The sequence below is a fragment of the Bos indicus x Bos taurus genome, chromosome 21, assembly GCF_003369695.1.
Source record: "Bos indicus x Bos taurus breed Angus x Brahman F1 hybrid chromosome 21, Bos_hybrid_MaternalHap_v2.0, whole genome shotgun sequence".
Lineage (NCBI taxonomy): Eukaryota > Metazoa > Chordata > Mammalia > Artiodactyla > Bovidae > Bos > Bos indicus x Bos taurus.
Genome location: NC_040096.1, coordinates 34764347 through 34776043, shown reverse-complemented (window position 1 = coordinate 34776043; position 11697 = coordinate 34764347). Strand labels below are relative to the sequence as shown.

The following is an 11697-nucleotide window of genomic DNA, read 5'->3' as shown; positions in this document are numbered from 1 at the left end:
CCCCAGGACCTGGTCAGACAGAGGTGTGAGACTTCAGAGAAATCTCAAGTGATAAAAGCCACAACAAGGCGGAGACACTGGTTAAAAGACCAGATGGAAGCAGCAGCTGCTCAGATCTGGGCAGCTTTCCTGCAGAGATGGTCCTGCTCCCGCTCCTGGTGGCCCTTCTGTCCCCTACCGGGCAGGCAGGTGAGTGCCGGTCCCACCCTCAGAGGCGCAGCCCCACCCCACAAGAACAGACCTGCTCAGACGCTACACTCATGCACAGCCTGGGCCTGGTCCAGCTAAGAAAATTTCTGAACTCAGGGAAACCTTGATCCCATCTCCCCTGTTAAAACTTTGGCTCCATGAGCACAGCGGGCAAGCTGGAATCTTTCTTTCAGGGAAAATCATCGGGGGCCACGAGGCCAAGCCACACTCCCGTCCCTACATGGCGTTTCTTCAGATCAATACTTCAGGGGAACCTGACAACTGTGGGGGCTTCCTCGTGCGTGAGGACTTCGTGCTGACAGCAGCTCACTGCCTGGGAAGGTGAGGAGCAGTGCCGGGCTCCCACCCCTCTGTGGAGCCCTCCCAGGGAACCCTCTTAGGAGCTGCAGACCTGTGCCACCAGGTAACATAGGAAGCTATTCAGAGGACAGGTGAGCACTGGGGAGAGAGGGACAGGTCAATGCCAGTCGCGCATGGAGAGAAGGGACTGATCAAACCTGGAACATAAGGAAGCCAAGGTTGTGGCCTGGAACCCACACAGCAAATGTGAGAAATTCATGTTTTCCTTAGAGACAGTCAAGCTCGAGCAGGACTGAACACCCTCCGTGGACTACAGGAACTGCCACCCTGCCCAGGCTGCCAGGGAGCAGACAGTTTAGAGATGCTCAGCCCCAGGGCCCACCACCTAGATTTTCGCCACACCCTCCCCCTGCCGCGCCCCGTTTGGCCCTGTCCCAAGCTGTGCTCTTTCCTCCTGGCTCCTGGACCGTTTCTCCTGTGACTCCCTTTCCCTCTCAGCTCTCTGAGCACCTCAATCAATGTCACCCTGGGGGCCCACAACATCAAAGAACGAGAGAGTACCCAGCAGGTCATCCCAGTGAGAAGACCCATCCCCCACCCAGACTATAATGATGAGACTTTGGCCAACGACATCATGTTACTAAAGGTGGGACACGAGGCTGCACTGATTCTGGGACACTTCCATCCAGGGTTCTGCATCCCCCATGAACCCATTCCTGACCCTCCTCCTGTACAACCCCTCCGTGGTCCCAATGCTGAGAAGAAGGCAACCCCATGACTGTCCTGCAGCCTCTGTGGGCCAACAGTAGGTGACAGTGTTTTTCCTCTACCTTCAGCTGACTAGGAAGGCTAACATTACGGATAAAGTGAGCCCCATCAATCTGCCCAGGAGGCTGGCGAAGGTGAAGCCAGGGATGATGTGCAGTGTGGCCGGCTGGGGGCGACTGGGGGTAAATATGCCCTCTACAGACAAACTACAGGAGGTAGATCTTAAAGTCCAAAGGAAGAAGAAATGTAGGGCTCGCTTCAAAAACTACATCTCCTCCAAACAGATATGTGCTGGAGATCCAAGCGAGAGGAAGAATTCTTTCTTGGTGAGATCCCCAGTGATATCCATGCAAAACCCTGGGCCCAACTGAGCTGGGACGATGGGTGGCTGTGGGAACAAAGCCCGCCCCTGTGTCCCCAGCCTGTCCTCCTATCTGGACACTGTCCTGTGTCCCTGGGGTGTGAGCACTGCCCCACAGTCACAAATGGGTGGAGGTTTCCTGCAGGAGGAACAGCAGGATTGTCAATGCCAGGATGAAACCTCAGGACCAACAAGGCCCTGACATCAGCCAGAACCGCTAACTGAGCCCACCCACCCCAGGGTGGCAGGGAGACCAGACCCGAAGAAGGTGAGCTCAGCCCTTGCTCTCTCTACCCACAGGGTGACTCCGGGGGCCCGCTTGTGTGTAATGGTGTGGCCCAGGGCATTGTGTCCTATGGAAGAGATGATGGGACAACTCCAGATGTCTACACCAGAATCTCCAAATTTATGCCCTGGATCAAGAAAACAATGAGACGGTACAAACGCCAGGGATCAGCGTGACGTGTCCTCGGGATGGACCCCTCCATGTTCCCTGGGATTGGAAGCACTGGTCAAAGTGTGTGGAGGAAGGTTGCCTGGAACTTAATAAACATTCATCTCTTGAAAAGAAATCACTGACTGCTCCGTTATTCACAAATTCGTTAGGTACCTTCTCTGTCAGGGAAACATCTGTTCACGTTTCTGCTCTGTTAGCAGCTTCCCCCTCCAGCACATACACTGCTCCTCTCACCCCTCCCTTCCATTCTCTAGAATAAAGTCTTCTGCTGTACCTACAGCGATCTTCCTCCAGTCCCATGTCCCCAGTGCCAGCTCCCCCTCAGGCTGCCCGTGAACTCCATCAGAGAAGGGAGACCCCTCCTCAGGAACACAGGACCCCCAGGTCCACAACCCTTGTGTCTCGTCCATATGCCCTCCTCCTCATCAACACCTACTTCCCTCCCCCACATCCCAGTGTCCAGGGGGCAACGGAAGAGAATCCAGGTTTGGAAAGGGGACCACCTGAGAAACTCTGGGGTCGAGGGGGGCACTGGTCCACCCTAACAGAAATGGGGGAGGTTTACAAAGGTGTAGCTCACCCCATGCAGTGTTCCCTCCCTGCATCAGAGCAGGCAGAGCTCAGAAGCCTGAGAAAGTTCCAGGAGGCCTTCAGTATTCCTAGGCCCAGCTTGAGTGCCTGTCACAGCCCTGTCTTGGAGTCCTAGGCCCAGGGCCCTGTGCAGCCTCTGGTGTCCTGAGGGCACATCCTCCTTCAGCCCCAAGTGACCTTCAGGGGGCTCTTCCACCTTGGGCTGAGCCAGCCGTTCCCCACCTTCATCATTCCCATGTGTGTTTGTGCATAAATATATTTATCTCCAAAGAAACTCACTCTAAAGAAAATCATTGGTTTCAAGGTATCCTAAAGTTTCAAAGAGTATCTATAGCCTATAGTTATTGGGTACATTTCTTCCTGTATTTTTTTTTTTTTAATCAATTGCTGAAGTTTTGATGCAAGGTTCAGAAGAGCAACCTTAGTTTTAAGACATGCAGTTTAGAGAGGGCTTAAGAGAAGTGGTTTGCTGAACATTTGAATGGAGAGTGAGCTTCAACTATTGCAAAATGTGTTCTGGCAGAAAGTAACACATATTCATCAAAATACATTCCTCATAAATGGAACATAGTCAACACGGTGCGTGCAAGTGTGCTAAGTTACTTGAGTCATGTCCGATTCTTTGTGACCCTATGGACGGTCGCCCTCCAGGCTCCTCTGCCCATTCATCATAGAAAGACAAGTAAATACAGAACATATGGATGAGAAAAGGAAACGAAGTGCAGTTCCACCACCCCCGATCATCATCATTAACACTTAAGCATATTTCCTTCCACTATTTTTCTATTTATTCATAAGATGCTCTTGCTTCAACTCTCTTGGGATTGGGTTGTTTAGAGCTCCTCATGCCCTCCTCTCCATTCCTCTTTCTTCTGTCCTCATACTGCTGAGAGTGTGGGGGTCATCTGCACATGTTTATGATGGTCTGGCCCAGAGACAGCAGATATATGGCTATCTGGGCTCTGGACAGGGAATACCTAGTGGGGAGTAAGTATTAGATGACGGGTATCTGTTTCCCCTTCACCACTCACCTGTCACCAGCATTTCTGGAGAGGAAGCCCCTCCTGACTCACAAACACCCTGATTCAGGTGGGACAGACCCCAGGTGAGCTTGAGGGGCTCTGGATACCTCAGCACAACCCAACCATGTCCCTCATTGCCGAAGGACCCGGTGATGGTTTTTTTCCTGGTTCAGTGAATATCAACTCCAGGACTTTATGTTCAAAATTTTCAGATAAGAAAGGCCCTCTTTGTTACAGAATACTTATATTTAAACAAGAGATTCTAAATCCTCCAAATATGTGAGGCTGGAACCCTGGCAAGATAGGAAATGGGGTTGCTGTTTGGGCCACTTGGGTGAGTCCAGGCCTCTCTGCTCCTAAAGCAAGTGCAGTCTCTGCCTCACCCTCAGCCCCAAGTAGAGCCCCACGCCGCAGTCCTCATGCACGTGTCCTCTGCCCATTGATTCTAGGTCTCCTCCAGCCCCTGAGCTTCCCAAGTACAGGAGCCAAGTCGCTGAATCCCTGATCCTCACCTATTGGGTAATTCTTCATGCTTTCCCCAAAATCAAAGAAGACCCAAGAGGGGAGAAATGCAGACCCTCCTGATTCAGTCACTGAGGGCCTCTGGGGATCCAGCTCCTCCCCTGGCAGCGACACAGCCTCCACTTTCTTGCTGTTCCTCTTGCTCTGTGACTTAGCAGAGGGGGTGCAAGGGTGGTGACTGTGTCGTTCTCACCTACCCCACAGCAGAGAACATGGGCACACGGGGCATGCTCACACCCAGCTGGGGGAGCACAGCTCTGGGGGGTCTGTGGGGGCACTGAACCTCCCCTGCTTCCTTCCCCTGTGCTTTGTGTCTGGAAGGAAGAAACCCCAGCAGCTCTGACATGGGAAAATCTTCTGGAAGATGCAGCTACTCCTGCTCCTGATGGCCTTTCTTCTGCCTCCTGGGCTGGGATATGTGAGTGACAGTCCCCATTCCTGACAGGGTAGCACATCTCCCTAAACCTCCTGACATCCTGGTCCTTCTGCTCAGCTCCAATTTCTGAACCAGCTCCCATCCCAACTGAGACTACAAGTTCGATGCTGCACAGACATTCAGCAAGGATGGGTGGTAGGAAGCAAGCTTTCACTAAAAGCTTTTGTGGCTCTTAGCCCCTCTCTCACCACTGGCAAAGTGGGTTGTACATTTGCTGGAGGATGTGAAGCTACAAAGCACAAGTAGGAAAATTCCTCACTCCAGCCAGGAAAGGACAACTCAGACAAACCATCCGCAGCGCGGGAGTTCTCAGTGGACCCAGCTTAAGAACCAGAGAAACTTGTCAGTTTCCCCGCCCTTCACTCCTGCCCAGGAGAGGAGCCCAGGGTGTCACTGGTCAGAAATGTCTAGATAGCAGCACCCAAAGCTCTCTGGGTGTCGTTACTCTTCCCCAGGCCCTAAGCAGTTCATTTTCTGCCCCAGTGTCTTTGGCATTGTCCTCCCCCATCCCTGTGGTCTTAAATCCCACCAGTACTATCCCCACCAAACCTCAGCCAAAAGCTAATTGGAGGCCATTCAGGCGTCCAGTCAACAGATGCTTACTGAGATCCTGGGATGCATTATGCCCTAGGACATGAGGATTTTAGAAAACCCAACTCCATAAACTCATAGGTGGATTGTTAGAAAATGGCACCAATCAGGATGTTAGCAGAGGTTTAGAGGGGTCCAGAAGACTCCATGAGAATGAGGGCTCATCAGGGGGTCCCATCCATGATCTTCTGGGCTTCACCCTCTGGAAGGCAGTCTCGGGCCCCTCCATATGTGTGTGTGACTCAGGATGTGGAGAACAATACTGAGGTTTGGGGTTTAGAAAAGGTTATCCCACCGCAGTGAGAACCTGGGGGACTCTCCCCTAGTGTCTGTTGGGCACTGTCGACCCACCTTGACTGCCACCTTCCCGAACCTCCCTTCTAACCATAGCCTATTCCATCTCCCCATCTTTCAGCCTTTTCTTTCAGAGGAGATCACTGGGGACCATGAGGCCAAGCCCCACTCCTGCCCCTACATGGCTTTGTTCAGTTTCTGGGTGAAAAGAGTTGGAAGAAGTGTGGCGGTGTTCTCATACAAAAGGACTTTGTTCTGACAGCTGCTCACTGCAGAGGAAGGTGAGGGGCATTAGCCAGCCTACCCTACCTGAGGCCTCGACAGGGACCCGTCCTCTCCCCAGGAGCTGAGCCCAAGGGTACCCCTCCTTCACCCCAGAATCCTGGAAATCAGGACCACAAGAGCTCATCAGACAAGCCATCTGATGAGCAGGACTAGGGTGATTAAAAGCTGAGAAACAGGACAAGAAAGGTTTTGAGGTCAGTGGGTCGGCAGTGAGAACAAGAGACAGGGTTGAGAAGGGTTGACCCACAATGGCCAAATAAAGCATCAGAGACAGATGAGAGTGTGCAATGAGAGCCAAAACCCAAACTCAGAGTCACTTCACAATATTGCTGAGAAAGCTCCCAGAGCCCTGCCATCATGTCCCTGAGAAGCACAGGGCCCAGAGTCACTCAGTGCCAGGACCCATCTGTCACCTGAACTCCCCTTCAGCTGCTCCCCTGCCCTGGTGTCAGCTGCCTGTCACAGATCCTGGCCTGTATTTCTGGTGACCCCATGATCCCCACACCTCTGCTCTTGTCTCTGAGCAGCTCAATCATTGTCACCCTGGGGGCCCACAACATCAAACAGCAAGAGAGGACCCAGCAGGTCATCCAGGTGGGGAGGGCCACCCACCACCCAGACTTTAATCCTAAGAATTTCACCAACGACATCATGTTACTGCAGGCAAGGAAAACTCCCCACTGGCCCTGCCCTCCTGGGATCAGATTGCCCTCCCAGGATCTCCTGCCATTTCGTCCCTGCCATCCTGGCTGCCTGACCAGTCCCTGTGGCTCAGGAGAGAGCGGAGACAGATCAACGTCACTGCCCTGTCCAGGCTTGGGGACCACTGGCTGAGCCAGACTCTTGCCTCTTCCCATAGCTGGAGAGAAAGGCCAAGCAGACTGCAGCTGTGAGGCAGCTCCGCCTGCCCAGGGCCATGGCCTGCATGAAGCCAGGACAGACCTGCAGTGTGGCTGTGGCTGGGGAAAGGACTCCATAGGCACCTACCCTAACTCACTGCAGGAGGTAAAGCTGACCATGCAGGAGGATCAAATGTGTGAGTCCCACTTACACTACTATTACATCAACAACATCCAGCTATGTATAAGGGACCCAAAGACAAAGAAAGCTTCCTTTAAGGTGAGAATGACAGTCTACTTTGCTTGGATCTGGGGAGAAGTGTGTTTGCAGAAGAATTGGGACCTGGGGACCGCCTCACCCTCTAGACACCAAGACACATCCTGGGGCTAGTGTGTGAGTATGCTAGTGTGTGACATGAGTGAAATTGTGTGGCAGTTTCAACATTCTTTGGCATTGCCTTTCTTTGGGATTGGAATGAAAACTAATCCTTTCCAGTCTGTGGCCACTGGTGAGTAGTCCAAATTTGCTGACATATTGAGTGAGCACCTTCACAGCATCATCATTTAAGATTTGAAATAGCTCAACTGGAATTCTATCACCTCCACTAGCTTTGTTCATAGTGATGCTTCCCACTTAGGAATGGAACAACTTAGCCATGGAAACAGTGACAGACTTTCTTTTGGGGGGCTCCAAAATCACTGCAGATGGTGATTGTAGCCATGAAATTAAAAGACGCTTGCTTGTTGGAAGAAAAGTTATGACCAACCTAAATAGCATATTATAAAAGCAGAGACATTACTTTGCCAACAAAGGTCTCTCTAGTCAAAGCTTTGGTTTTTCCAGTAGTCATGTATGGACGTGAGAGTTGGACTATAAAGACAGCTGAGTGCCGAAGAATTGATGCTTTTGAACTGTGGTGTTGGAAAAGACTCAGGAGAGTTTCTTGGAATGAAAGAAGATCCAACCATTCCATCCGAAAGGAAATCAGTCGTGAATATTCATTGGAAGGACGGATGTTGAAGCTAAAACTCCAATACTTTGGCCACCTGATGCGAAGAATTGACTCATTGGAAAAGACCTTGATGCTGGGAAAGATTGAAGGCAGGAGGGGAAGGGGTCAACAGAGGATGAGATGGTTGGATGGCATCACCGACTCAATGGACATAAGTTTGAGTAAACTCCAGGAGTTGGTGATGGACAGGAAGGCCTGGTGTGCTACAGTCCATGGGGTCGCAAAGAGTTGGACACGACTGAGCAACCGAACTGAATTGAACTGAAGGCACACTTGTCTTTGTACTCCAGGATGTCTGTCTCTAGGTGAGTGATCACACCATCATGGTTATCTGGGTCATTAAGGTCTTTTTTGTATGTTCTGTGTATTCTTGCCACTTCTTCTTAATATCTTCTGCTTCTGTTAGGCCTTTTCTGTTCTTTATTGTTCCCATCTTTGCATGAAATGTTCCCATTGGTATCTCTAATTTTCTGGAAGAGATCTGTAGTCTTCCTATTCTATTGTTTTCTTCTATTTCTTTGCATTGATCACTTCAGAAGGCTTTATCTCTCCTTGCTATTCTTTGGAACTGTGCACTCAGATGGATGTATCTTTCCTTTTCTCCTTTGCCTTTTGCTTCTCTTCTTTCCTCAACTATTTGTAAGGCCTCCTCAGACAACCATTTTACCTTTTTGCATTTCTTCTTCTTGGGGTTGGTTTTGATCACCACCTCCTGTACAACTTTATGAACCCCCAGCCATAGTTCTTTAGGCATTCTATCTATCATATCTAATCCCTTGAATTTACTTGTCACTTCCACTGTAAAATCTTAAGAGATTTGATTTAGGTCATACCTGAATGACGTGTTTTCCCTACTTTCTTCAACTGAAGTCTGAATTTTGCAATAAGCAGTTCATGATTTGAGCCACAGTCAGCTCCTGGTCTTGTTTTTGCTGACTGTATAGAGCTTCTCCATCTTCGGCTACAAAGAACGTAATCAATCTGATTTCAGTATTGACCATCTGGTGATATCCATGTGTAGAGTCGTCTCTTATCTTGTTGGAAGAGGATGCTTGCTAGGACCACTGCGTTCTCTTGACAAAGCTCTGTTAGCCTTTGACCTGTTTCGTTTTGTACTCCAAGGTCAAACTTACTTGTTACTCCAAGTATCTCTTGACTTCCTACTTTTGCATTCCTGTCCCCATGATAAAAAGGACATGTCTTTTTGGTGTTAGTTCTAGAAGGTCTTGTAGGTCTTCGTAGAACCATTCACCTTCTTTGGCAGTAGTGGCTGGGGCATAGACTTGGATTTCTGTGCTACTTAATGGTCTGCCTTGGAAACAAACAGAGATCATTGTGTCATTTTTGAGATTGAACTGAAGTACTGCATTTTGGACTCTTTTGTTGACTATGAGGACTACTCCATTTCTTCTAAGGCATTCGTGCCCACAGGAGTAGATTTAATGGAATCTGAATTAAATTTGCCTGTTTGGTCCATTTTAGTTCACTGATTCCTAAAATGTCAATGTTCACCCTTGCCATCTCCTGTTTGACCACTTCCTAGTTACCTTGATTCATGGGCCTAACATTCCAGGTTCCTATGCAATATTGTCCTTTATAGCATCAGATCTTACTTCCATCACAAGTCACATCCATACTGGGCATTGTTTTCACTTTGACTCAACCTCTTCATTCTTTCTGGAGCTATTTCTCTACTCTTCTCCAGTAGCATATTAGTCACCAACCGATATGGGGAGTTCATCTTTCAGTATCATGTCTTTTTCCCTTTTCATATTGTTCATGGGGTTCTCACGGCAAGAATACTTAAGTGGTTTGCCATTCCCATTTCTAGAAGACTGTGTTTTGTCAGAAGTCTCCATCGGTCTGTCTTGGGTGGCCCTACATGGCACACCTCATAGTTTAATTGGATTAAACAAGTCTGTGATCCAAGTGATCAGTTTGGTTAGTTAGAAAGAGTACCTTTCTTCCTGTCCCTTTGGTCATAGCTGGTCTCTGGGCCAAGATTCCCTGCTGGGCAGCTGGGGCCTTTTGAGTTAGAAAGGGCTCCTGTCCTTAGTAGGACTGAAAAGCACATTTTTCATTTATCAATACAAATGCTGGTAGATCACCTACTAAGTGCTGGACACTATGATTGTGCAGTGGTACAGTGCACACAATACAGGTTCTACTGTCTGAGCCCATTCAGGATAAAAACTCTCAACAAACTTGGTACAGAGGAAATATATCTCAGCAAAATACAGGCTGTTTATGACAGATCCACATTGGGCTTCCCTTGTGGCTCAGACATTAAAAGTCTGCCTGCAATGCAGGAGACCCAGGTTCAATCCCTGGGTGAGGAAGATCCTCTGGAGAAGGGAATGGCTACCACTCCAGTATTCTTGCCTGGGGAATTCCATGAACAAAGGAGCCCGGTGGGCTCCAGTCCATGGGGTCCCAAAGAGTTGGACATGACTGAATGACTAACACTTTCACTTTCCATGACAGACCCACCACTTACATCACATTCATCAGTGAAAAGCTGAAAGCTTTTCCCCTAAGATTAGGAACAAAACAGAAATCCTAAAAAGGCTTCTAGCTATTCTTCAGTTCAGTTCAGTTCAGTCGCTCAGTCATGTCTGACTCTTTCCGACCCCATGAATTGTAGCATGCCAGATCTCCCAGTCTATCACCAACTGCCAGAGTTCACTCAGATCACGTCCATCGAGGCAGTGATGCCATCCAGCCAACTCATCCTCTGTCGTCCCCTTCTCCTCTTCCCCCCAATCCCTCCCAGCATCAAGGTCTTTACCAATGAGTCAACTCTTCGGCATTAGGTTGCCAAAGTACTGGAGTTTCAGCTTCAGCATCATTCCCTTCAAAGAAATCCCAGGGCTGATCTCCTTCAGAATGGACTGGTTGGATCTCCCTGCAGTCCAAGGGACTCTCAAGAGTCTTCTCCAACACCACAGTTCAAAAGCATCAATTCTTCGGCGCTCAGCCTTCTTCACAGTCCAACTCTCACATCCATACATGACTACTGGAAAAACCATAGCCTTGACTAGACGGACCTTTGTTGGCAAAGTAATGTCTCTGCTTTTCAATATGCTATATAGGTTTGTCATAAATTTTCTTCTAAAACTAAGCGTCTTAATTTCATGGCTGCAGTCACCATCTGCAGTGATTTTAGAGCCCAAAAAAATAAAGCCTGACACTGTGTCCACTGTTTCCCCATCTATTTCCCATGAAGTGATGGGACCGGATGCCATAATCTTTGTTTTCTGAATGTTGAGCTTTAAGCCAACTTTTTCACTCTCCACTATTCCTAAACCCTAAACTCAACAAACTTCCTTTGCCATAAACATTTCCTTCACAAACAGGTCTCAGATAACAATCCTTCCCATGGCCTCAAGCTGTGGCCTATGTGCTCATCCTGTAACATTCTTTGTAAAGATCCTTGAACAAATGTCAATGGTTACTTTATAGATTATTTTCTGGGCACAACTGCAGAAGGCTCTGTGCTTTCTCGTGCTTCTATTAAGAATACTAAGCACCTTAACATTCTTTCCAGCCAATTCAACCGAAGAAAGGAAAGAACAAGTCAGAATCACAAGGCCTAACTCCTTCATCCCGGGTCTGTGCCTGCGGAACAAGCAGAGGGGATTGGGGGCCGTGCCTCCATTTTGTCAGTAATGCCTAACGTGGCACCCAACAGTTGCACTCAATACTCCAGCAAATTAGGAAAAGTCATCAGTGGCCACAGGACTGGAAAAGGTCAGGTCTATTCCAATCCCAAAGAAAGGCAATGCCAAAGAATGCTCAAACTACCACACAATTGCACTCATCTCACACACTAGTAAAGTAATGGTCAAAATTCTCCAAGCCAGGCTTCAGCAATACGTGAACCATGAACTTCCAGATGTTAAGCTGGTTTTAGAAAAGGCAGAGGAACCAGAGGTCAAATTGCCAACATGCACTGGATCATCGAAAAAGGAAGAGAGTTCCCGAAAAACATCTATTTCTGCTTTATTG

General features: G+C 48.8%; 1 protein-coding gene and 1 pseudogene across 1 annotated transcript; both read left to right on the top strand.

Annotated features, from left to right (window-relative positions):
- The first annotated feature begins 97 nt into the window (after positions 1 to 97).
- Positions 98 to 2211, top strand: LOC113879895 (duodenase-1-like). The gene is made up of 5 exons (XM_027521719.1): positions 98 to 189; positions 384 to 531; positions 1009 to 1156; positions 1347 to 1604; positions 1940 to 2211. Exons 1-5 carry the CDS (start codon positions 138 to 140, stop codon positions 2099 to 2101), a joined length of 768 nt encoding a protein of 255 aa, XP_027377520.1. The 5' UTR covers positions 98 to 137; the 3' UTR covers positions 2102 to 2211.
- Positions 2212 to 4595: 2384 nt separating this feature from the next.
- Positions 4596 to 7067, top strand: LOC113879589 (annotated as a pseudogene).
- The last annotated feature ends 4630 nt before the right edge of the window (positions 7068 to 11697 follow it).

Coding starts and splice junctions, on each gene's coding strand:
- LOC113879895 (XM_027521719.1), top strand. CDS start 138: ATGGTCCTGCTCCCGCTCCTGGTGGCCCTTCTGTCCCCTACCGGGCAG. Junction 190..383: donor GTCCCCTACCGGGCAGGCAG/GTGAGTGCCGGT, acceptor TCTTTCTTTCAG/GGAAAATCATCGGGGGCCAC. Junction 1,605..1,939: donor AGAGGAAGAATTCTTTCTTG/GTGAGATCCCCA, acceptor CTCTACCCACAG/GGTGACTCCGGGGGCCCGCT.